The sequence below is a fragment of the Mesoplodon mirus genome (assembly GCF_964341445.2).
Source record: "Mesoplodon mirus genome assembly, chromosome: 9".
In the NCBI taxonomy this organism is placed as follows: domain Eukaryota; kingdom Metazoa; phylum Chordata; class Mammalia; order Artiodactyla; family Ziphiidae; genus Mesoplodon; species Mesoplodon mirus.
The window spans coordinates 18,772,240-18,799,252 of NC_138985.1; the positions used below are offsets into that span (position 1 = coordinate 18,772,240).

Genomic DNA, 27,013 nt, shown 5'->3' on the forward strand with positions numbered 1-27,013 from the left:
GTTTAAAGTTGTAAGCAAGTTTAGTCCTGATCCTGGTTTTTCCATTTGGAATTGTATCTTTTGGAGGCAAATATTTCAACTGAGTTTGATTCATTGAACATCTTTTGACTACTATGACAATGGCCATAATATTTTAAAGAAATCCTTAGAAAAAGCTGTTCCTTTGTATGTTATTGCATTAAAATAGCATTAAAATTTTTTCAAGGCAGTTCTTACTTATTGGGGGAAAACATAAATAAGCATTAAAAATGAAACATAAATCACCCATAAGCTACCACAGGGGGTTGGCCTCTGTTAACAATTTGATGTATATCATTAAAGTATGTAATCTTTTACATAGGTGAGATATATGTATAATTCGGTATCTTACAGTTTGAAACTTAACATTATATCATAAGCACATTCTCATGTCAGTAAAATCAGTTCTTAAGATCATTTTACCGTTTATATAATTTTTCATCACACAGACGTGCTAGTATTTATTTCACTTTTCCTTATTATAAATAATTCTATGATGAAAAATCTTTATGCATAAAGCTTTATGTATACCTCAGTTTATTTATTTAGGGAAGATTCTTAGAAATGGAATTACCAGGTCAAATAAACTGGTCATGTTTAAGGCTCTGGATTTTTCCAAATTCCTTTCTGGGAGGGTCATGATGGTTTGCAGGATGACATGAGAGTGTCTGTCTTGCTGCTCCATGTGGAGAGAGCACTTGGTGTTATCATTAAAAAATGACCATTTGACTGTTGAAAAGTGGTATCTTTTTTATTGCAACAGAGGTTGGATATTAATCATATTTTATTAAACATATGTCTTCCCTGTTGTGTAACATCTACTCACTCCTTTTACCCATTTTTCTATTGGGATCTTAGAGTTTTTCTTGATAATTTGTATAAGCTCTTTACAGGAACACTGATCCTCTATTTCTCATATTTGTTGCATATATTTTCTCAGTTTGCTTTCTTTCTTTTCATGTTTTTTCTGTTTTCCTTGAAATGTATGTGTTACATGTGTATGTAGTTTTACATCTGTATGTAGTATATTTCTGTGTAAGCAGTCCTTTTCTTTGTTAATTCTTGCGTTGAACTTATGTTTAGAAAGTTCAGGTCTTTTTCCAAGATCAGATAGCAACCTAAGTGTTTAAATCTTTAACCAGTCTTTAACAGTTTTTGCTGATGTAAGGTGATAATCTAAATAGATATATTTTCCCAAGAGCCTACCCACTTTTTTCTAACACCATTTGATTGAATAACCATTTCTTTATCACTGATAGTTGATGTGTCTTTTTTTCATATATAAGTTTGTACAGATATCTGAGTCAATTTCTGGGTCATCTATTTGGCTTGATTGTTCTATCCATGAACCGGTATCATTCCACTCTAATACTGTAGCTTATACAATATGTTTTAATATTGTGCAGGGCATCCCTCTATATTTTGTCAAAAGTTTAAACTATTTTTGCCAGTTTATATTTCCAGATATAAAGCTGCCCCCCCAAAAAAATACCACTAAGATTTTGATTGGAATAGCATTAAATGTAAATTAAGAGATTTCTTCATATCACAATGTTCAGTTTTCCTGTCCAGGGATGCTGTATTATTTTCCATTTATTTGTTTTCTTTTATATCTATGAAGGAAGTTTTGAAGTTTTATTATTTCCTTTACAGAGATTCTCAGTATTGTTTCTTAAACTTATATTTATTTATGTATTTGCCATCATGGGGTCTTCTTCTGATTTCTTCCAACTCAGAATTTCTTAACTATTTTAGTGTCATAGAACTCTTTGAGAATGTGATGAAATAGTTAGCCCCTAAAGAAAAACTCCCTTAAATAAAAATGGAATATCTCTGGAATTTGAAAAAGCTAGTGAATTTTTGTTTGTCTATATAGTACTCTAGTTGCTTTACTGAATTCTCAGTAATTTCCAGATTGACAATGCTATTACTTGGAAAAAATAATTTGAATAGTTTCAAACTGTTGTTTAAACCAGTTTGGCCCCATTATCAATTCCCCTTCTACTGTATGGGGGGAATCTCACCAGGCTCCATCTCCCACCCACCATCCCTGACTCTCTCCCTGGATGTTATGACTCTTGTTAGACCTAGTTGCCTCTTCTCTGTTTCCACCTCTCCCCCTGTGTGCCTTAGAAGAAATGCTTTTGGTTGGTCTGTCTGCATATCTAATTGTGTTATATTATGGAGAGTTATGTCACCTTGAAATAACTCAATGTTTTAAAACAACAAACTTATGAACCTTCAATCTACAAAATAGCTCTATTGTAAGTATTATATCTAAAATATATTTAATTTGTAAGAATTGGATCTACATATTTTTCAATAATTTTTTTCCAATAAAATAAGGTTCAGTTGTAAAATGCAAAACAGGGATATTAGTATGGTAAGGCTTCATAATAATCAAGGAGATAATTATTATTATCGCACTGGAAGGAGACTGGGGCTGGTTACCTGGGTTTGCTGAAGTCTGAGAAGTACATCTCTGCCAGCAGATGCCACTGGATGCCCCCATTGTTGCTGTACTGGAGGAGGATGCCCTCCTCTCTGCTGTCGGGCTTGTTGCACGCAGCACTCTCTCCACCGATCTGCATGTAGAATTGGACAAAGTCCACCCAGGAAGTATCCAGATCCCAGCTCACCAACCGTCTTTTTCCAGCCTTTCGGAAGAACAGAAAAATCACAGATTCAATTATCTGGGAGCAATTAGTTGTTTCCGTGTCAAATTCATATGAGCATCCTAGCACTATGTGGAGATGATCTTATTCTCATTTATTGTTGAGAGGAGCAGGTTATGCCATTCAACTGCTCCTGGATCCATTCTATTAGTCTCTACATCACTGACTGCCAGATTCGGTTATGGGATCCTTGAGAACTGCTAATTCCACCAAAGGGTACTCAAAAGCAAAATTCATTTTAATGAAAACACTCCCAGCATTCGCTTTGGAGATTTCCTCCAGGCAGAGTCATGGAGAAGAAAGACCACATACATACTTTGAAATCAGTTGGAGCTGGGTTTGAATTTCAGCCCATGATTCATGCTGTTCACTAGCTGTGTGACCTTTCTGAGCTTTTATTTTCCTCAAAGTTATAACATGGGTAATAATACCTTCCTTACAGGGTGTTGTGACACCTAGATGAAATAATATTGTTACATAACTTGCCTAGCACACGGCATCTCTTCCTGAGGGGACAATCTCTCAATAGATATGCCCCGGCCCTCCTCCTCCCTGGGAATTGAGGTAAAACAGGCAAGACAGAAACTTCTTGACAAAAAGAGAGTACTGAAGTCTCTTGGGCTCCCAGTCAGTCTATTTCTTGGAAATAGAGAGGGTGGGAGGGATCATTAAATAAGTTTTTGCAACCATTAAATGGTCTCTTTGTGTCTTAAAAATGTTAAAAACTTCCTCAAATCCAGCAACTTGCTTCTTTTGCTTAGTGCATCCCCTGCCTCTCACAGTTCTGTTGTGAGGTATTAGATACAAATAGACAAGGTTTGTCATCATTTCTGTTGTCTGTAAACTGTTTCATGCTAACAGGATTGAAAATAAGGTTGCTGATAAGATTCTTTCACCCAAACTGATTCTGCCAAAGCTAATCCATGGACTGCACTGAGTGGTCTTAGAGAGTTTCCGAGGAGTTCAATTAAAATTTGGGAAGAAAACCTGAGACAGAATACACAGTATAGAGAAAAGCACCCCTCACACTTATAATTTAAACCCTACTCTAATCCACTAAGTTAATTAAGAAAGGGTTTCAGTTATTAGAAGTCACAGGGGAAATACTTGGGGATAATTATAGGAGTACACTGTTACTGATAAATCTAAAGCCAATTAAGAGATTCCAAAATAGACAAGGGTGCCAGCAAAAAGGGAACTGAGGTTAATCCTGAGACAGAGATTCATTTTTTGGAACTCTCAATTTTATGTATGTATTAGAAGAAATCTTAAAATATGCATTTTCAACGTGTTAGATGTGCTTTTCATTTTTCTTGCTGTTGATTTGAAACAGTGTTAAGTGGAAACACCTCAGAGATTATTATAATCTGACCTAGAATTTTCGTGCCTCAGGATCAGTACAGGAAGAATGAATTTGAGAAGAACCTAGCTGGTTAATTCCCACCCAGCAAACTTCTATGAAAACCCTGGCATGTGGAAAAGAGCCAGAAGGATAAAGATCTAAGGTGAGGAGAATGATAAAAATCCAATTATCACAATTAAATGGTTGGAATGATTGGTCAATTGTGAAATTCACAGAACAGTGTTGTTCTTCCAGGAGACTACGGTGTTGCTCTATAGAGATTTTGAGAGTGTTTTGTGCGGTATTTTTAAATGGTGAAAAATATCATACAAATGCTTGGTTTGGCACTGAAGATGTTTTTTCCTAGAGAGTAGTACAAGTCATTTTCTTTTGTTTGGTGACCTGAAATGCTGAACATTATTTTAAAGGGGGAAAAGAGAGAAAAAGGAAATGGCTCAGGGCAAACTATTTTGTCAGAATTTAGAATCAGATGTTAACACACGGTTTGCAGTTTTTCTACTATACTATGATCAATGTATTTATGTATATGTGTAGATATATATAAACATGTAATATGCATATACGTGTGTTGGAGTAATAGATTAAGGACCTCCTCATTCCTAGAGTGTGGAAAATACCCTCCAATTTCCCCCAACATTCTAGGTTAAAATGTCTTCAGTGTTTAGATAAAATAATACAGAATTTAAAGGTAATGTCTACAGAATCTAGAGCCTTTATAACAAAACCTCTAAAATGCTTTATAAAAACTTTACCTTTTGACTTCCATTAAAATCTTCTTTAATCAAAATGCCAGTAGAAAAAAAGTCTACTATATTTATTTGAAAATAACCATTTCTTTACAACTTTCTGTTGTTTTCCAATTTTCTTTCATTCATTCATTGATTTCTTTCTTCAGCAAATAATTACCAGTTGCCAGTTACACCAAGCTCAATACCATGTGTTATAAAAACAAACTTGAAAGGAGAGTTCACAGATACGTGCAGGGAGAGTAATGACAACTTAGGGCTGCAGACCAAGTTCTATCCCTTGTTAAATCCCATTTGGTCATATGATTAATTATCAATGCTCCAATCTATTCAGTCTCAAGGGTATTTATTGATATGTAAATGCCTAACGCAAGGCATGCATTTCTGAGTTGAACATCTTATCTAGAAGTTTGGCTCAGTCAGTAAGACTGTGCATTTTGCTGGGTACTGTGAGAATAAAAATAAAAATATGATCTATATATGTAAGGAACACAATGAGAGGGGCAGTCAAAGAAAGGAAAGATCAGTGTACTCTGCCCTAGTCCCAGAAAGCCCCATGGAAGTGAAACCGAGCAGGACCCTGTGGAGCTTCTGGGTACAAAAGCCTTTCTGTGTCCCCCACTCCTTGTTTGTAGGGAATAGACTCCAGCCTCTATGACCTTCCCTGAGTCCTAAAGGGCAGATTCAAACACTTGTCAATCAGGGAAGGGAGGGTATGCAGAGAAACAATAATGCAGAAACAATAATGCAGCCTTAGGGCAGGGTTGTGGTTCTGCCTCAAGGGATACACATTAACAATATCTTTTGAGCTCTTTATAGAACTAAAACCCAACAAGTGGCAGATGTCAGCATTCTTCATACCAGAGAAGACCACCTGAGGCCAGATTAAAGGAACCAGAGAAGCCTATCAAGAGATCACCTGAGATGAGATTAAAAGAGTGCAGGCCCTGCCCACACCCTGATCTTATCAGCAACCCCACCCTTGAACTATTGCTATAAAACTCCTCACCAAATCCTCCTGGGCTGGGAAAGTTTTTCAGGGCAGGAGCCCACTGTGTCCCCCTTTGCCTGTCAAGGCAATAAAGCTATTTTTTTCTACTTCACCCAAAATTCTGTCTCTGAGATTCAATTTGGCACCAGTATGCAGAGGCCAAGCTTTCGATGTCAGAAGCAGCAGGATTTGGGCAAAACACTGCAAGGTTTATATGGATGTGAGAGGCCGTGGAAGGCATAACGGAAAGCAGTGGAGGCTGAGCAAAATCTGGGATGATGAGGAGAGCTTCCTGTTTGGAGCAGAGGACGCATGTTTGGAAAAAGAAAATAAGTTCTGTAGTTAGGGCAGCAGTATTGGAGACTGTCCTGAACACTGGTGATGGAAGAGTGACAGGACAGAAGCATGATTTTAGAGAAATTAATCTAGGGTGGTTTGCAAAGGTCTAAGGAACCCTTCCTTTGGGTTATTACCCCTTCTTTACTTCAATTATGCTGGCTGGTGGCAGGTGCCAAACTGTGTATCCCACCTCTCTGCCAAAGGAGTGAGTACATAACTCTGGCCATGTGAATCATATTACGCCATTCCCCGGACACGTGACTGGCCAGTCAGAAACCTTTCCCACATTTTCCTATGGAGTTGCTTATAGAGCTCTGTGGCCATGGTTTCACTCTCACGACAGCTGACCTGAAAATAGAGCCTCCTCTTAAGAAGAGAGTTCTGTGGGCATCTGAGTTTCCAGCTCCATGTATCTCTGAGTCAGGTTTCATCTAAGCCCTCCCTGTTTTGATTACAAGAACCAAATTTCCTTCTTTTTTGCTTAAGCTAGTTTCTCTCACTTAGAATTCAAAACAGATCTGACTGATACAAGAGAAAAAAATAAAAATATGATCCTTAGATATTTTGACAAAAATTTAGGGAGAAAGCTGGTTTCGGAGAGGAAGAGAATGATTTTATTTTTGAAATGCTGATTTTGTTAGTGGTAGGGCGTACATATGGAAATATTCAATGATACCAGTTTGAAATTTACTTTCATAAAATGTAATTATGATAGCTAACACTTATAAGGCTATTTCTATATGCCCAACACTATCCTTTATTCTTTACCTGCATTAACTCACCCCCAACATCCTACTTTACAGTCGAGAAAACTGTGACACAGAAAGGTGTTATAACTCTGCAAGGTGAACCAATTACTTAGTTTTGGAGCCCAGGTATAAAGCCAGGTAGCTTGACTCCAGACATAATCTTGAATTAAGTGTTAGAAATATTGATATGTAACCTTTATATGTTTAAAATATCTGTGTGTACGCACACATGTTTACTGGGTGTTTGGGTAAATAATGGTTAAGGATTCATAATCTTTTAAAATTGATGGTTATGGGAGACACAATCTTTTCATTTCTGCACAATTATACAGTGTACCCAGATCTATGCAATGAATATTGGTCACTTATTGACTATTATCTCTAAGAATAATGACATGGGGATCTTAAATGTCAATGGATAAGAAATATCATTATTTCTTATTTCCATCCCTGATTTTCTGTCATTTTCCATCTTGTTTACTTTGTTATTTACATTTTCTTGTTTACATTTTCTATCTTGTTTACATTTTCTATCTGATTCTTTGTTCTGCACAAAAGCTGTACCTATTTTTGCATTTGCATACATTAACTTGTTTTGGATTTCTGCCCAAACAGGTTCTGCAACACATCAGCCCTATGGTATAACACCCACCTTTGTGTACTTGCTATATGATGTGGAATGGGACATTTTCAGTTGTCCTAGAATTGGTGGCTATAGTCCCTGCTGGAAATAAGTGGTGCTGGTCACCCCACATTCTAAAGAGAGCTGCCAATAATTAGGGTTGAACACATTGCTCAGGTTGGAGAGCTGGACCTGCTCCCCTCTGCAGTCCTTTCGAAAACTATATGAAGAGATGAATTGGAGGAGGCAGGAAGAAAAGAATGTCCTGTCTGGACTGTGGCAAGGGAGGAGAGAAAGGTGGTTCTCTCAGCCGCATCCCTCACCAAGCAACACGGGTTAGGAGTGTTCCAAGAGAATCAGCCTTGGGGATTCTGGCTGGCACCTCAGTCCCTAGTTGGTATGTACTGATCTGTCTGCTTCCACTGGGAAAGCTGAACCCTGCAAGAAAACCTTCTACTCAAGAGTCCCTGTTATGGGGTGCCCCCAAATTCATATGTTGAAAGGCTAACCCTCAAAGGGATGGTATTAGGAGGTGGGGCCTTTGGCAGGTAATTAAATTATGGAGGTGGAGTCCTCGGGATGGGATTAGTGCCCTTATAAGGAGAGACAGGAGAAGGCCTGCTTTCTCCCTCTCTGCTCTCTCTCTCTCCACCATGTGAGGATACAATGCAAAGACGGTCGTCCTGCAAATGTGGGAGCAGGTCCTCACTGGACACTGGATCTGCTAGTGCCTTGATCTTGGACTTTCCAGCTTTCAGGACTGTGAGAAAAAAACATTTGCTGTTGAAGCCACCCACTCTATGGTATTTCGTTATAGTAGCCCAAGTTGACCAGGATGGTCCCACATCAGCCGATGCCACCAGCAGCCACCAAACTGAGCTGAAATAGGACCCGAGATGCCTGCTCTTGATGTAGAGCTGGTCAGTACCCTAGGAATGGCTTTGCACACCCCTGCCCTCACCTTTATTCCTCCTTCCTCCAATCATATTCTTGGGATTAATGGATTGACAAATTTAATAAACATTTCTAGAAATGTTTTCTACATGTTAGGTACTGTTCCACATGATTTACAAGTACTAACTCATTTAACCTGCATAATAACCTGAATGAGGTAGATACTCTTTTACAAACGAGGAAGCCAAGTCACAAAGAGGTTAAGGCATTTGTTCCAAGTCACACAGCTAGGAAGTGGCAGAATCAGACTGCAACAGGCAGTCTGGCTCCAGAGTTGCTGTTGTTAACTTCTAAACTCCACCACCTCCACCACCACTCACGTCCTCACCCCCAGGCCCACGTGCTCACACACCCTCCAAAGCCTGGTATGAGAAGGGGCCAAGACCCTGCCCCACTCAAAGCCCCCCAAGACACAAGCCTGGCTGGCACTGGAGGAAAGGAAAGCAATGAGCTTTAAACCAGGTCCAAGAAGGGCAGGAATTTTAAACCGGCCTATCTGGATCTGTAGTAAGCAAAGACAAGCATAAAACTATGAGTTTCCCAAATGGAGTTAAGGCATAGCAATTTGACAAAGTCCAGTCAAAAGCAGGGAATGTAGGGAAAAATAAAACTGCGTCATATTTGTACCTTCTGAGTTCAGACGGCTCCCACATCAGTCACATATTGAAATAGCCGCTGTCCTGATCACTTACTCCCGGCTCTTAGTCCTACCTTGCTGAAATACAGAGATGATCCAGAAGAGATGACTCCACACCCTTCTTCTGGTTTTACAATTTCTCCCCCAATAACTTCTTGCCAGTCAGACTCCCAAGTATTTGGGTTCTCAAAGTCCGACATGATCGTAGAAGGAAGGTCAGCTTCTGGGTGGCACTCGGTGCCTTGGTAACCCTGGTCACACCTACGAGAGAGGAGGGCCGAGTGAACAAGTGATGGACTCCTGTGTGAATGCCACAGCCATCTGACCTGCAACATTTCCTACATCTCACTTTTGTTCGGGTATTAGCATCTGTACTAGACTTTTCTCTACAGTGTAATCTTTGAATATGGTGGTAGCAACCTTCAGTTTTTCACAAGGGGGAAAAAAGGGATAGAATCCATTCTTAAAACAAATAGTGCTGTAACAGTAGAGATGAGGCATCAAGTAGTCATGAAGAAGGATACAGGCGTGTGTGCACCTGTGTGATGGGGGGAGGGGAAGGATCGTGAGATCTTCCCGTAGGCTTAAAAAGTCACATATAAATGTTGGTCTGCTCACCCAACATTTAATTGTGGCCGTGTTTTATAGTTCCTCTTTCTGATTAGATTATGTCTCTTTTAGAGTCTTTAAGTATTCAAGTGTGCTCCTATCTCATCCTCATTAGGGATAGTCACCATCTCCCACTGTACACAACCTTGAGCTTCGGGCGAAGTGCTGTAGGAAAGCGTGTAGCAGCTGTTTGACGAGGGCTTTAAGACTATCAAGGGGAGGAAGGGGGAAGCAATATCAAGGCTCTGTTAACTAACAAAGAGGACTTTGGGGCTAATTGATAAACTCTGAAATTGAAACCCAGGAGGTTACATTTTAAGGTGTACAATCTATGGCTTTATACTTATTGAAATGCAACAATATCTTTTACATCTAGAATAAAGACAGAACGGAGGACCGTTTCCTTTGGAGATCTCATTATTTATCAGGTGATCCCTATAACTGATGACAGCTGCTGTGGTACGGCTATCAACACACATCCGGAAAAGCAGAGTCAACCAGGCCTCCTGACGCACGTACCTGCACATGCCGTGGTCGCAGGAGCCGTGCCCACTGCACATGTTTGGGCACTGCTGCCCAATGTAAATGCTGTCTAATGCCCACTCGTCTTGGGCTGTGTAATAGCTCTGACTCCAGCGGAAGCGGGTGGCGCTGGACCTAGAAACAAGGCACAGTAACAAAACAGTATTTTAACTGACACGGGATCGTATAGACAAAGAACGTCGGAGCTCAAAATCCTTCAGAGAACGAACTCTCTGGAACTTGAATTTAGCTGCTAATCATCCACCATGAAGGAAAGCCTATTTTGTATATACCTCAATCTTAATTTATTTGAGACTAAATTTAATTAATTAATTTGTATTTTAAAGAAAAACACAATATCAGATTATTGTTGTTGTTGCACAGGGATTTGATGCTCGGAAAAGAAAGGAAGTAAGACGATATTTTTTAAAAATAAAAATTTATAAGAAACTCTCTTTCACAGATGAAAATGTGCAGTGTTTAACTTAGAGTAATGCAGTTTCTTAAAATAAACATATCAGTAGTTATTGGAAGACTTCCAGTTAGCTCTCAATTTAAAACAAAAGTTTTGTTTGGAGGTATTGTTTTGGGGTTGAGGGGATGGGCTACAATGTACTACTATTTTACAAGTAAGAACATCTGGGTGCTAAATGCTGCTTCTTATTTCTGAAACATTAACTTGCTTAGGTTTCATGGACAAGCTGATGTTAAGTGGAGATAAAAACTTTAAACAGTCCATTACACATAGAGAAACACTTGGGACCCTGATTCATCTAAACTACATATAAAGTCTAAAGAAGAGGATGTTTTGAGAGCAGTGCCAGGAAGGTTTTCATTCACTGAATACCATAAAAAAGTTCTTTTAAAATCACATCATACTTTTCACCTCTAGGAACTTTCAGGGATCCATGATTAGTTCTTTCTGGTCAAAGCGCAAAAAAAAAAAAAAAAAGAAAACAAAAAGAATTTGCAGAATTAATGTGCATGCTCAGTTCCATTAATTAAACCCTCCCCAAGTACACTATCTACAGATACACTTGATCTTAATGGCTCTGAATGATCCATTAAAGTCTACTACATCAATTACCCACATATTGAATACTCCCTAAATACATAACAGGCTGTTAAAATCCAGACTAAGCCTTTACTGTTTATTTTACTAACGATCTGTGGCTAATAGGTTGCATTTTTATTCCTAGTAGGATGATTCCAGGATTCACTGAGGTGCATCCAGTAGACACAGGTTAGCGAGATATCAGTGCTCTTCATGGTACATACAATGAGAGAGATGCACCTCTTCTATGGTAATAGTTTATATTTGTAATCTAACAGCCATCACAATTTTCACAGTCCCATTAAGAAATGCTTTTTAGAAAAGCCTACTATAAAAGTAGGTACATTATCTTAGAGCCCCACAGAAAACAAATAAATTAAGATGCATGCACCACTGTCATTTAAAGGAGAGATGACTATATTTCTTTTAAGATTGATTACAATCTGAGTCAAGTCTAGGGTCACAGGTATCTAGACTGTGAACTCCTTTGGGGACAGGGATATGTTTTTGTCTCAGTAGTTTGCACAGGAACAGAATAAATTAAGTGTACAAAAATAGTCTGCTAAAAAATGAGCCGATGAGTGGATGGACAAGGCCAGGAAAGGGCAGTCTGTTTCTGACTTCTGCAGCTAACAGTGTGAAGAAAGTGCTAGGAGTCAGGCTATCAGCTGTGTGATCTTTAGTGGGAAATTTAAGCCTTCAGGGGCTTCTAGTTCCTCCCCTCTCAAATGAATAGATGGGGCAATCTGATTTCTAAGATCCCTTCCAGCTCAAAAATTTAATGATTGCTCTGGTGGTTTGTTGACCAAGGTGATAGTTTATTTTCTTTAGAGTCACATGCTTACATGAAACCCATGGCATACATTATTTTGAAGTTTTGATGTTTCAAACATTAAAATGGGGTTGGAAGGTTTCAGAACCTGACCTAGATTTCTCAGTTTATTTATGCTTCTAAACAGTCACATGTAAACACTCTCCAAATTCTTTTTCTAAGTAAATTAATCCTTACATGTACCTATGAACTCTTGAAAAGATATTTCCTTGAGATAAAAAGCTTAAAAAGTGAATTATTACATTTAAAGTGACAATCCACAGTTTCACGTGCTGATGTTAATTAACAGAAAAGAAAGCAAAAGAGGTTGAATATTGGCTTCATTTTTAGTGAGAAAAAAAAATGAGTTGTGTGAGCAATCTCCAGCTGGTCATATGTGAGAACACAAGGTGTGATCTCACTGATTTGCAGCTGCATCACTGCTAAATATCGCCCTCAATACAAATATTTAATTTGCCAATTTTCTCTTTTTCTCTCTCCCTTCCTCTTTCTCCCTGCCCCTGTCTCTCTCTCAAAACTAAGTATTCTTAGGAGGAAAATCTTGTGTACTTTGGATTGAGTCTGGAAATAGCACTACTGTTGGATGGATCATGAAATGAAGTTGACCTACATTTAAAATTCAAACTATGGATTCTCAAAGGCAACAAAACTTGACAGTCTTTTCTTGATTTGATTTTTTTCCTCTTATAAACTTCTAGACTGAAATAAAATACCATTGAGTTATCTCTCGATAGTTAGGTAACCGAGGAATCAAGGTAAATGAAGGCTGGCTAAATTGTATTTTCTACCTTCAGAGTGACTGTAATCACATTTACCCAAATATCCTGAAACTCATTCAGTCATTAGGTGTTGATTTGTTCATGAAGTCAGCAACTGACAGCTGTTTGGGTCTCTTTAGGCCCTGTTCTTATGTAAATGTCTTTCACAAAACAAAAATTAATTTTCATTGGGTAACAAATGTTCAGTTCATATACAAAATAATTTCTCTGAGCAGGTGTATACATATTCAATATTCCACTCTAAGTTGTCCTATCTAGCATTATCTTCTAAAGTTAACAGATCTTTGACAGTGCAGAACACATTTGCTTGTCTACGTTCAATTTATAGTTGCATACGCTTGACAATCAAAACAGCAGAAGAGAGATTCACCAAAAGGAATATTGCTTCCCACTAAACTGTACTTCCTTACCCAATGCTTGGGAAAAACATGCAATTTGAAAAAGTTTGAAATGCATATAATAAAGTTATCAAGAATGCCAAAGAGAATAAATGTACTTTATCTTTATAGCAGAGCTTTAAAGCATTACAGATCTAAAAACAATGATAATAACCAGTTGAACACTATTTTTTTGAAATACTATAGCAATAATGTTTAGCTTACGTATTAGTCAGTAGAAATGTTAAAATAAATATCCTATCGGGTGATTGTTTTTAAGAAATATGTTTACTTTCTTTACCCAGGGCTTTGAAGGAAATCTGGAAAAGCAGAATTCAATTATTTACCTACATGTACTTAAAGGCAAATTGTCAGAGGAATGATCTAGTAGATTTTTTTTTTCAGTTTGTAAAAAGAGATGGTTTGTAATAAAACATCTCTTTAGTTCATCAAGGCACACTGAATTGAAATTTATTTAATTTCCCAACATTTAATGGGCACCCCTACAACATGACAGGTTCTGTGTTAAAACTAAAGAGTTTAAGGATCAATATATTTCCTCTCAAGTGCTGAATAAACATTGACAAGAACCAGACCTTTTCTTACTATACTAAAACTTTCAACCCAGTGGTACTATCTTTTAAGCTAAGAAAATAATAATGCTACATACAATCTCAGTGTAAAATAACATGCAAAGGCCTTTTTGATAAAGGACGATACTTTTTGGATATTGCCTAAACTATATTAATTAAGAATAATAATTTAAAACATTTCTGGGAACAAAAGGACATCTCTAAAATACACTATAAGTATTATCTTGTCATCATAATTTTGAAATTGTACCCCACGTCAATGAATAAAAATCAGTCTTTTTTAAAATAATGAGGGTAATATACTTAATGGCAAAATAATGGGGGCAAATTAAATAAAAGCAGCTCAGTAGCTTTGCACCAAGTATGACCAGTATTTCAATTGTTTGATGTGTCACTTTTTATAATCTTGATAGATACGCTTGGAATATCATTGAAATTAAATAAAAATCTTGATTATATTCCCAGCAGTAGATATAAAAAAGTAGGATGTTTGAAAAAGTAGCAACTTGTTATACAAAGCATTAATATAGTATCCAGGAAATGGCTCACAGTTGGATATAAAAAAATCTGTGGAAATCAAATTTCAAGCATTTTGTTCCAACCGACATAATGATGAATCCTTAAAAATAATCAAGGAGGCATTCTTCTATAATGTAGTAATTCAATCTTCAACTAAAGGAGGTATAATAATAATTCTAGGTAGTTATCTAACCAATTGTTTTTTTGTACAGTCTAACTTACATAAAATAGTCTGAGAAGGGTTGATTTAGTAATTTTCTTTACAGAAGGGGTCCTGGAAGGCAGATACCACAGAAAAATATAATTTTTGTCTCTTTTATGCTTTTTCTGCTACACAAATCACAGAATCTTAGAATTCCAGAACTGCCAGGGACCTTTTAAGATTGTCTAATTCAACCTCTTCATCATACACGTAAGGAGTCACGTTTGAAGAGGTTGTGAATGGCTAAAGCATGTAGTCAATCAGTAGAGATATACTGAGAACTCAGCCCTTCTAATTTCTAGTCAAAGGTTGTTTCCTGGGCAAGCTCATCGTATCCCAGGGTTTAAATAGGACTCATAGTATTTAACTTTTTAACCCAAACCTCTTTTCTGAGCTCCAGATTCATAAGTCCAATTGGCTTCTTGACATTTCTGCTTGAGTAGATAAGTATCTCAAACTTCACATTACAAAACCTAAGAAGCACTATGTCTCTTAATTCTCTGCCCTAAATCCACTCCTCCAATCTCTCCCATCTCAGTCAGTAGTATTACCATCCAACAATGTTCCCAGGCCCAGACTTTAGAAACTGCTTTTGATTCTTCCATTTCTACTTCAGCCCCCATCTGGTCCATCAACAAGCCCTATTTGATTAAAATACATTTCACAAAAGATGTCTCTTTCCACGTTGTTACTATCATACTCCAAGCCACCTAAACATCTAATGCCTGGACCTCCCCCCTCCCCCCTCCCCCCTGGAACTGGTCTCCCTGTCTTCACTCTTTATCCTACAATCTATTCCTCACACAGGCCTCAGAGTGATCAGTCTAACATGAAACAATGTAATATTTGGGGAAAATGTGCTTTTCTCTTTCATATTATCGAATGTTTAACTTTCTCCCTAGTTACTGAGGCTTCTGCTTCCTGGGGGATGATTTCCATTGTTACTGAAAGAATGTGAATAGAGAAAAAGAGTGTATATTAAGTTTTTAAAAGAAAAAGAAGGGCTTTGAACCAAGAAAACAGCCTTGCAATCCAAACTGTCTTGACATAAGAGTCTTTAGATTCCTGTATCATTCTCTTTTATATGTCAAACCCAAAGGAACTGGCTCATTGAATTTTCCCATAAACAGAAAAGTTGAGGCAAAAGGGAGATGAGAAAAAGCCAGGACAGTTTGGAAACCAAACTTTCATTGGCTCCATTTTTCATATATCCTAGGTATAAAAGAAAGATCTTTTGATGCTGAAAAAAAAAGAATGCATCTTGCCACCTTGTGCTTAATTCTTCTTCATATTCGTCATGCTAAAAGAGAAAGAAAAGTTAAAGTGACAGCCATATCTGAAGATGTCATCTCTCACCAAGTTTTCTGGGGAAGAAGCACTATGACTCTTCTCCAATGTGTGAACTCACTGGCATGGTAAATACTTGCTGATGTAAATTCCTGACAACTCGGCATACTTGGAAGGCATTCCTAAAAGAGAATCATGCAAAAATTCAGCTCAGCTTCTATTTCCTCCAGGGCAATATGTTTACTCTCTCAACGCAAGGGAAAAAGACCTTGGAGAAATCTAATGTTACAATCTTAACCATTTGCAACATGAATACAATCTATAATTTGTCCTTCTGTGAAGCTAAAATATTTGGGAAATAATTTAAATGAGATCCCACAGTGGAATTAAATGTCTTCCAATTCTCACATGGAAAAACAGAAAATGGATTAGGATCCATTTTTTGGCCTGTTAGCATAACATTGGCATTTGGTAAAATTATCCTATTCACTACGTATTTATGCATTTATTGCAATATCAGAACACCAGTATGTATATTTAAAGAAGTACATTTTATTCCAAGAAACTGGAATTATGTATTTCTTTTTTATTTTTTAAAACAAGAGATACCATATTCTTAATATGATCTACCTGCAGGTGAAGAGACTTAGAAAAGAACAGATGAAGACATGCTATAGGGAAAGAAGAAAGAGACATTTATTGAAAAAGAGAGCTAGAGAAAATAATGTTGAAAACACCATCCCAGTATATCTAGTCCTGAAGTTATTCCCATTTTTAAAAAATTTCAATTGCCCTTTAGTATCTGATAATGCAGAATGGGGCATCCTTGTAATCCACTGCTGACTTGATGTCAATTCTGTTACAAATAACATTGTTCCTTTTCAACCAAAACTAAACTTTTAGAATTGCAATTCTTTGCTTCCTGTGTTAAAATGTGAAGGCTACCTATCACAAACTTTAGAAAAAAATAGACTTGCCTCTTGTACAAGGTGCCAGGTGAGGCCATGGTTGGTTGAATACTCTAGTTTCACCTGGTTGTCCATGTGTGGAGTGTATTTCTGGCCACAGCCCATCACCAAGCTGAACTGAATCATGTAGGATGCTCCTATCTGCATTGATTGTGTTTCCACATAGCGCATACTTGAGGCAAGTTTAGAATCTCCTGTAAAACTGAAAGACAGAGGTGGAAATCAGAAAATTAAAAACAGCAATATATTAGGGAAAAATTAAGCTCTTCGTTTCACATCATACATCAAAATAGTTTCATTTTACCTATTTAAACCTTGCCAAGCTCTAGAATGGATTTTAGTTAACCTAAGAAAGGCAATTTGAGGGCTTCCCTGGTGGCACAGTGGTTAAGAATCCGCCTGCCAATGTAGGACACATGGTTCGAGCCCTGGTTGGGGAAGACCCCACATGCCGTGGAGCAACTAAGCCCGTGCGCCACAACTACTTAGCCTGCCCTCTAGAGCCCACGAGCCACAACTACTGAGCCCACGCACGCCTAGAGCCCGTGCTCCGCAACAAGAGAAGCTGCTGCAATGAGAAGCCCACACACCACGACGAAGAGTAGCCCCGGCAACTAGAGGAAGCCTGCGTGCAGCAATGAAGACCCAATGCAGCCAAAAATAAATAAATAAATTTATTAAAAAAAAATCTTTAAAAAGGCAATTTGAAACAATCTGCCTATCAAGGAAGCAATATTTTCTTTTAAGTTAATACCTACAGTTGTCAAATATATTTGAAAATGGGTACTCACTCATATACTGGTCACGAGTATAAACCGTTTGACTCATTTCTTGGAACCTATCCTAAGGAAATAGTCCTAAATTCAAAATTAATTATATAAAATATGATGAATACTGCAGGCTTACTCAGAGTAGTAACTGGCAACCATTTAAATGTCAAACTATAGGGAAAATGGAATGCTTTAGTACATTGGTATAGTCACGACAGATTGTCCATATTTCAAATATTTATGAAGGTTATATAATCAAATTAACATGTATGTGAAAAAGTAAGCTTAAAAAAAATCCACAAAATGATGAATGAAGGGAATTCACCAGAATGTTTGCAGGGGCTGTGTTTGATGGTAGGAAATGGGACAATTTAAAACCTCATTTTTCTTCTTTTCCAGATAGTCTTTAATGCTCAGCCATTAAATACTGAAAACATGATAATGTAGCTCTAATAGTCGTACCTCAACTTCAGAATCCCCGTGTTTTACTCGTCTCAGTTGAGTGCTACGTGATTCTAAACTGCTTGAAGGCAGGCACAATTACGTTTTCAGAGAAAAGTGCTCAAGGAATTTATAACCTACCACAGGAGATTCAAATATGGACATGTTGCACTGTAGTCAATATGGGTCAATGTAAATATTCCCAGGGCCAACCACACTGGGGTTTGTCTGCCACAGTACTTGGTACTGCCATTCTGAAGCAGGTCAAGTACCACTGTTCAACGGTAAGGGGGCTTAGCTGGCACCGACAAAGGAGATAATGCAATACTCCGTGCAATCTTTGAGGCATTTAATATTTTTTCTTAATTCCCCTTTGCTGAATCAGCAAAATAAGAAGTTACTACTCTGACTTGCTTCTTACAGAGTTTGAGATGTTATTTTTTATTTATTTATTTATTTTTTGCGGTACGCGGGCCTCTCACTGTTGTGGCCTCTCCCATTGCGGAGCACAGGCTCCGGACGCGCAGGCTCAGCGGCCATGGCTCACGGGCCCAGCCGCTCCACGGCACGTGGGATCTTCCCGGACCGGGGCACGAACCCGCGTCCCCTGCATCGGCAGGCGGACTCTCTACCACTGCGCCACCAGGGAAGCCCTAAGATGTTTTTTAAAGATGGAATTTTGTCCACATGGAGAATCATCATGGGTTTGGGCTCAAGGTTATAAAATTTAAGAAGCTTTTTCCACACAATGACTAATTACTGTTTAACTAAATTTTAAACACTTGAACAACAAATAGGGTAATAACATGTAAGAGCCCCAATCTCTGCTTTAGTGTACTATTCATAGATGAAGGGAAAGGTCTTATTTAGTACTGCTAGGCTTACAAATCCTGTGCTACAACTTGCTTGTTGCTATTATAAAGATGCCTACCAGTTGCTGAGTTAGGCCTATATCCTAAGGCAGTGCTAAGCACGATACCCATATTACAATACATCCTTACAATAACTCTGTGAAGTAGAAACAATTACCTCTAGTTAACAAATAAGGAAATGGGGACAGTAAATGGTAGAGACTCAATGAGAAATCAGCTTTGCCTTACTCCAAAACCTCTCAACCAACACACCATCTCTTTGTCCTTCTATTACTCTAAGATGGAGAAGAAAACACTGTAGTTTTGAATAACTTTCATTTATACTTAATTTAAAAATCATTAACTTTCTGTTACTATGCAATGATGTTCCGATGTTAGAGATGTCAAACCATGATTGCTGCTATGTGTTAGGGCATACAGGATGTGATCTAGAAAATATGAAGCTGTAGGATACAGTTTTTAGCAATATTACAAAATAAATCAACATAGAGCAAAAATAATAGTAAGCTATATAGGCACAAACTCGTCTATATAAATTCCAGAGTCTTTAAAACAGGCAAAAAAATCCCAAATGCTTCTCCCTGTGAGAAATGAATGCTGCTTTTTGCTTCAAGGGTTATATGCTTTCTACTACCCTTTATGAGAAAGGCAATCAGAGGCAGCCGACTAGGGTTCATTTAACTTTTTACTTTAAAGGCACATATTCCCTGGGCATCTGGTAAAAAACCACAGAGTGCATGGAAGCACATGGGCTGAACGGTCTACAGGCCACACAGAGGCACTAAAACTTTCTCACTCGTGTCATGTACATTGTCTCTCTACCCCAGCATTTCTGAAATAATTTAAGATTATTTTCACAATCAGCTCCTTTTAAATTCCTCCCTTCTGAGATGGTTTAGTGTCCTGGCAATTCTACATAGATTCAGAAAGAAGTTCTATGTTTTGTAAATAGTGCCTGCACCCAAATTTTGCATAGTAACAAATTACCCATGAACTTGGTTGGAGAGAGGAAGCATTCAGACCTGAGAAGTGTGTGCTCTGTGAGCTACCCTGATGATAACGGCTTTTAAAGGTGCCAAGACACCAAGAAAGAAACAAGACAAAAAGTATATAAAAGGACAAGTTAAGAGGCTAAATGAGGAAAGTTAAACAGTGACAATAAGATTCTTATTTAGCATGAATGTTTGTTCCACTGGTAGCTGTCGGCAGATATTGTTGGGTAGGCTGATCAGCTGCCATCCACAGCCCCTCTCTTCCCCAGTCACCTTGTAGTGACTGGTCTGGGGGGTGTCCACGTCCATCATAAGTCTCACCAATGAGACGTAAGTGAAAGATGCTAGGTGGGTATACTCACTCAGCTTTAATATAAGTTTTTAAAAAAGAGACAGATGGAGTTGGCTGGCATGCTCTTTGGCCTGTTGCTCCTACTGTTTTCCTTCCTCCCTAACAGGGCAGCAGTCAGCCTAGGAACAAATATTCAGTTGGAGCTCTTTGCTGAGATGGTGGAGTAAAAGGATGAAGAGAACATGGGTCCCTGATGGCCTTGTTAAGCTGCTTACCAGCCTGGATTGCCATTCCTAGGATTGCTTGTCACAAACGACAAATAAGCCTCTTCACTTTTGCTTATGCCACGGTCAGTCTTTTCTCGTTGTTTTTGTTACAACCTAGAGCTGAATGCATTTCTTTTTTTTTTTTTTTTTTGCGGTACGCGGGCCTCTCACTGTTGTGGCATCTCCTGTTGAGGAGCACAGGCTCCGGACGCGCAGGCTCAGCGGCCATGGCTCACGGGCCTAGCCGCTCCGCGGCATGTGGGATCTTCCCAGACCGGGGCACGAACCCGTGTCCCCTGCATCGGCAGGCAGACTCTCAACCACTGCGCCACCAGGGAGGCCCTAAATGTATTTCTGATACACCTGCCATACTTCATGGTATTGCAGGATACCCTTCCTGATGTCTTAATCTGAAGCAAAATAACCCAAGAAGATCACAGATGTCTGTGCCTTAAAATCTTTTTCTTTTTTTTTGTGCCTTTAAATCTTGACCATTCATAGAACAAGTTCACTTGATTGTTTATGATTTATTCAAGACTGGCTGAAAGCCAAGTGATATTAGGTCTGACTTTTTCCTCCTGAATACTCTGATGTTTATACACAGATGGAATTTTAGGGGAGAGAACTTGAAAGACTGCAATCCTTTAATTTACAAAACTGCTCCTCTTTGCTGCTTGTCTAAGTCAAGATACATTTATAAAGGCAAAACTGAAACTGAACTTCTCTGCTGCAATCATAGAAACAGAAAAAAATAGTCCACATCAGCATTTTGGGGAGAAATTCCGGAGACAGAATGCCTTGGGAATCGGAGGCTCAGTTCTACTCATGTTGAGTGCCTCAAAAATAAAGGAACAGGGGCTTTCCTGGTGGCGCGGTGGTTGAGAGTCCGCCTGCCGATGCCAGGGACACGGGTTCGTGCCCCAGTCTGGGAAGATCCCACATGCCATGGAGTGGCTGGGCCTGTGAGCCATGGCCGCTGAGCCTGCGCGTCCGGAGCCTGTGCTCCGCAACGGGAGAGGCCACAACAGTGAGAGGCCTGCGTACCGCAAAAATAAATAAATAAATAAATAAATAAAGGAACAATAAATAAAAGTCCTGCATCTAATTACAAGATTTAATGAGAAAATAGGGATAACACTTTCCATTAGGACAAGCTTACCTCCCTGTGCCTTTTCATTTCCACCCCTTAGAAGGCTAGTAGGCTTTCTGTTATGACACTGGTAAGTGGATGACACCATAATGTAACTCAAGCCTCCTTAGTCGTATCTTAGTCCAGAGTATAGGTCCTTTGCCTCCCCCTTCCTTGCTGAATCTCCGGTACTGCTAAGGATCTATTTTCCTGACCAGGCTGGAAGCCTCTCTGCAGGGAGAGGTCACATCTTGTTCATCTCTACATCCCTCACAGCACTCAGAGCCTCGTGCACCTCAAGAAGCACCTGGTGTTAGCGCACGACATCGTGGTTTTCTAGCAGCTGGATTATTTCATTTGACCTCTGAGTCAAGACCATTTGGGAGATATCAGGGATCCTCAACACTGTATTACAGAGAAAGAAAACCGGGGGGTTGAGCTGTTGGCCTCCAGGGTCACACAGTTACTAAAAAGCTAGAAACCAGGTCTTCTGACTTCTACTTTGATGTCCTTTCCACTATGTCACGCCTATCAAAGGCATGTAAAGAATGTTAAATAAAATGAGCACATGAGTGAGGTGTCTCGATGGGAGAGAAGGCAAGTTTTCCAAAACCACAGTTACTTAAAGGCTGTAATGAACACAGACAAGGTTTTGAGGTTATCCTCACTTAAAGAAATTGCTCCTTCTGTGTTTCCCTAGAGCCTCATTCCCATCTCCAGAAAAAAGGCTCTTTTATATGAAAGGCAGATACATCTAACTAAACTAAACAGGAGAATACTCAGGCCACCAAGTTCTTTAAAAGCAAATTCATGTAAAACAGCCAAATGACCTAGCGACTGAGCCATTTTTGACAACTGATCCATCTCTTTCAGAACAGCTTGGTAAGTAAACGATGTGGCTGTAGTGTCACTACCCGTGGGCCACAAGAGAAGACAACGCACCAATATTTACATTTCTTAGAAATCTAAGCAGTATTCTATCATTTTCAAGAGCCCCACGGAATAGAACAGCTCTGCAGAACTCATTTTCAGAGAAGCAGAAGACCAACACAAAGCTGTTTTCAGTCTGATACTATTCGGAAGTTATATTAATTTGCAGAAGGACATGTGAATGAATTTAAGCCTCTCCATCATCCTTTTTTTGGGGGGATTGTTCTTGTAATCATCAAAAAATGTTTACTAGAGTTGACAGAAAAACTTGCTGATACTGTGGAATTAAAGGTGGCATTTAAACTCACTTGTTATTTCTATAATATTGTGTCTCAAAACAGAAATAACCATGATTTTAGTGGATTATATAAGTTTTACACTTATTGGAAAAAAAAATCTGACATTATAGAAGCATTTTTTTAAAAACTAAAAATTCACAATTCTACCTAGAGATGACCACTGCTAACATTTTAGTGTAAGTACTTCCAGACTTTCTTATGTTTACACACACACAAATACACACACATACTCATTTTTCTTTCTTTTTAAAAAATTATAGAATTGTAATAGTCCTGTTTTCTTTCTACAAACTGTTTCATTGCCGTCTTTCCAGATCGAAAAATATGGTAAGACACTGTCATTTTTAATGAATAAAGCCAATCTCCAATTATGGAAATCTTTGGAGGTTGTTTCCATTTTTCACTGTTATAAACAATGCTTCTATAATATGCATGCTTGTATATCTTTGTGTACTTGTCCAATTATTTTCTTAGGATAAATTCCTAGAAGCAGACTTACTTGGTCAAAGCAAAATTTAAAAGTTAGCACTTATGGCTAAGTTGCCCTTCAAAAAGGTTGTACAAAGTTACATTTACCAAAAATATTAACGACGGACGGAGCTGCTGATTCTCACCACATATCAACACTGAACATGCACAATATTTTTCATTTCAGCTACTCTATGCAGTCTTTTAATCTACATTTATTTGATTACTAGAGAAGTTAACATGCTGTTTATGTTAACTATTCATTGCCTATTTGTAGTTTTGGGGGGTTGCCTTTTCATGTACTTTGCCCATTTTTACAGTTGGCATTTATCTTTTCCTTACTTATTTGTACACATTCTTCACAAATAGTGAAGATAAATAGTCTGTCATATACATTGCAAATAGCCCCTTGCTCCCAATTTCTTGTCATGTTTTGTTTAGAGGGAGGTCACCCCCCGTCCACAAAAACAAATTTAAAAATTTCAAGTGCTGGAATATGTGACCTTAATGGGCCCTGCGTTTGGTGTCATGCTTTATTGGTATCTATTAAGTCAGCCTCAGAGCCTAGTTCATAATCATTTTTTGCAAATGTCTAATGGACACATGAAAGGGATTTGTATTTTTTATTTGTAGGGTACAATTTTTTTTCTTTATCGATTAAACCACCCTTGTTATTTACCTCTCATACATTTCTCTAGGTCCTCACCTATTTTTTGTTTGCTTCATCCATCAAGGACTCAAACAAAATATTAACATCACATTCTGGATTATGGTTGTTGTAATTTTCCCTCTGTGATTCTAATGGGTTTTGCATTATGCTCACCATTCTGGGGTATTCAGGGTGTGGAGGCCCCTGACTTTTCATATTCCTGTGGACATCTATCCCTCATAGCATCGCCTGTGTTACTGGTCTCTAGTCCCAGCTTCAGCCTTGAAGAGTTTAGTGGGGCTAGGTGCAACGGTCCACCCAACATTTTTTTTTTTAACATCTTTATTGGAGTATAATTATTTAAAATGTTGTGTTAGTTTCTGCTGTATAACAATGCAAATCAGCTGTATGTATACATATATCTGCATATCCCCTCCCTCTTGCATCTCCCTCCCACCCTCCGTATCCCACCCCTCTAGGTGGACACAAAGCACTGAGCTGACCTCCCTGTGCTATGCAGCTACTTCCCACAAGCTATCTATTTCACATTTGGTCGTGGATATATGTCCATGCCACTCTCTCACTTCATCCCAGCTTACCCTTCCCCCTCCCCGTGTCCTCAAGTCCGTTCTCTACGCCTGCATCTTTATTCCTGTCCTGCCCTGAGGTTAATCAGAACCTTTTTTTTTTTTTTTTTTACATTCCATATATATGTGTTGGCATATGGTATTTGTTTTTCTCTTTCTGACTTACTTCACTCTGTATGACAGTCTCTAGGTCCATCCACCTCACTACAAATAACTCAGTTTCATTTCTTCTTATGACTGAGTAATATTCCATTGTATATATGTGCCACATCTTCTTTATCCATTCATCTGTCAATGGACACTTAGGTTGCTTCCATGTCCTGGCTGTTGTAAATAGTGCTGCAGTGAACATTTTGGTACATGACTCTTTTTGAATTATGGTGTTCTCAGGGTATATGCCCAGTAGTGGGATTGCTGGGTCGTATGGTAGTTCTATTTTGAGTTTTCTAAGGAACCTCCATACTATTCTCCATAGTGGCTGTATCAATTTACATTCCCACCAACAGTGCAAGAGGCTTCCCTTTTCTCCACACCCTCTCCAGCATTTATTGTTTGTAGATTTTTTGGTGATGGCCATTCTGACTGGTGTGAGGTGATACCTCATGATAGTTTTGATTTGCATTTCTCTAATGATTAGTGATGTAGAGCATCCTTTCATGTGTTTGTTGGCAATCTGTATATCTTCTTTGGAGAAATGTCTATTTAGGTCTTTTGCCCATTTTTGGATTGGGTTGTTTGTTTTTTTGATACTGAGCTGCATGAGCTGCTTGTAAATTTTGGAGATTAATCCTTTGTCAGTTGCTTCATTTGCAAATATTTTCTCCCATTCTGAAGGTTGTCTTTTCATCTTGTTTATGGGTTCCTTTGCTGTGCAAAAGCTTTTAAGTTTCATTAGGTCCCATTTGTTTATTTTTGTTTTTATTTCCATTTCTCTAGGAGGTGGGTCCAAAATGATCTTGCTGTGATTTATGTCATAGAGTGTTCTGCCTATGTTTTCCTCTAAGAGTTTGATAGTGTCTGGCCTTACATTTAGGTCTTTAATCCATTTTGAGTTTATTTCTTTGTATGGTGTTAAGGAGTGCTCTAATTTCATTCTTTTACATGTAGCTATCTAGTTTTCCCAGCACCACTTATTGAACAGGCTGTCTTTTCTCCATTGTATATTCTTGCCTCCTTTATCAAAAATAAGGGGACCATATGTTCATGGGTTTATCTCTGGGCTTTCTGTCCTGTTCCATTGATCTATATTTCTGTTTTTGTGCCAGTACCATACTGCCTTGATTACTGTAGCTTTGCAGTATAGTCTGAAGTCCGGGAGCCTGATTCCTCCAGCTCCGTTTTTCTTTCTCAAGATTGCTTTGGCTATTTGGGGTATTTTGGGATTCTATACAAATTGTGAAATTTTTTTATTCTAGTTCTATGAAAAATGCCATTGCTGTTTGATAGGGATTGCATTGAATCTGTAGATTGTTTTGGGTAGTATAGTCATTTTCACATTGTTGACTCTTCCAATCCAAGAACATGGTATATCTCCCCATCTGTTTGTATCATCTTTAATTTCTTTCATCAGTGTCTTATAGTTTTCTGCATACAGGTCTTTTGTCTCCTTAGGTAGGTTTATTCCTAGGTATTTTATTCTTTTTGTTGCAATGGTAAATGGGAGTGTTTCCTTCATTTCTCTTTCAGATTTTTCATCATTAGTGTATAGGAATGCAAGAGAGTTCTGTGCATTAATTTTGTATTCTGCTACTTTACAAAACTCATTGATTAGCTCTAGTAGTTTTCTGGTAGCATCTTTAGGATTCTCTATGTATAGGATCATGTCATCTGCAAACAGTGACAGCTTAACTTCTTTCCCGATTTGTATTCATTTCTTTTTCTTATCTGACTGCTGTGGCTAAAACTTCCAAAACTATGTTGAATAATCATGGTGAGAGTGGACAACCTTGTCTTATTCCTGATCTTAGAGGAAATGGTTTCACCATTGAGAACAATGTCGACTGTGGGTTTGTCATATTTGGCCTTTATTATGTTGAGGTTAGTTCCCTCTATACTTAGTTTCTGGAGGGTTTTTATCATAAATGGGTGTTGAATTTTGTCGAAAGCTTTTTCTGCATCTATTGAGATGATAATATGGTTTTTCTCCTTCAATTTGTATATGGTTTATTACACTGATTGATTTGTGGATATTGAAGAATCCTTGCATTCCTGGAATAAACCCCACTTGATCATGGTGTATGATCTTTTTAATGCGCTGTTGGATTCTGTTTGCTAGTATTTTGTTGAGGATTTTTGCATCTATGTTCATCAGTGATATTGGCCTGTAGTTTTCTTTCTTTGTGACATCTTTGTCTGGTTTTGGTATCAGGGTGATGGTGGCCTCGTAGAATGAGTTTGGGAGTGTTCCTCCCTCTGCTATATTTTAGAAGAGTTTGAGAAGGATAGGTGTTAGCTCTTCTCTAAATGTTTGATAGAATTCACC

The 27,013-nt window shown here is 38.3% G+C and overlaps 1 protein-coding gene across 1 annotated transcript in view; it reads right to left on the reverse strand.

Annotated features, from left to right (window-relative positions):
• RELN (reelin) overlaps positions 1 to 27,013 on the reverse strand; it is a 525,441-nt gene that overhangs the window by 107,281 nt on the left and 391,147 nt on the right. Inside the window, exons 21-25 of the mRNA XM_082631643.1 lie at positions 16,846 to 17,038; positions 15,938 to 16,050; positions 10,223 to 10,360; positions 9,169 to 9,355; positions 2,470 to 2,675 (exon numbers count right to left, since the gene is read on the reverse strand). Of these exons, the coding sequence (XP_082487769.1) occupies positions 2,470 to 2,675; positions 9,169 to 9,355; positions 10,223 to 10,360; positions 15,938 to 16,050; positions 16,846 to 17,038 (837 nt within the window). The remainder of the gene's footprint in view (positions 1 to 2,469; positions 2,676 to 9,168; positions 9,356 to 10,222; positions 10,361 to 15,937; positions 16,051 to 16,845; positions 17,039 to 27,013) is intronic.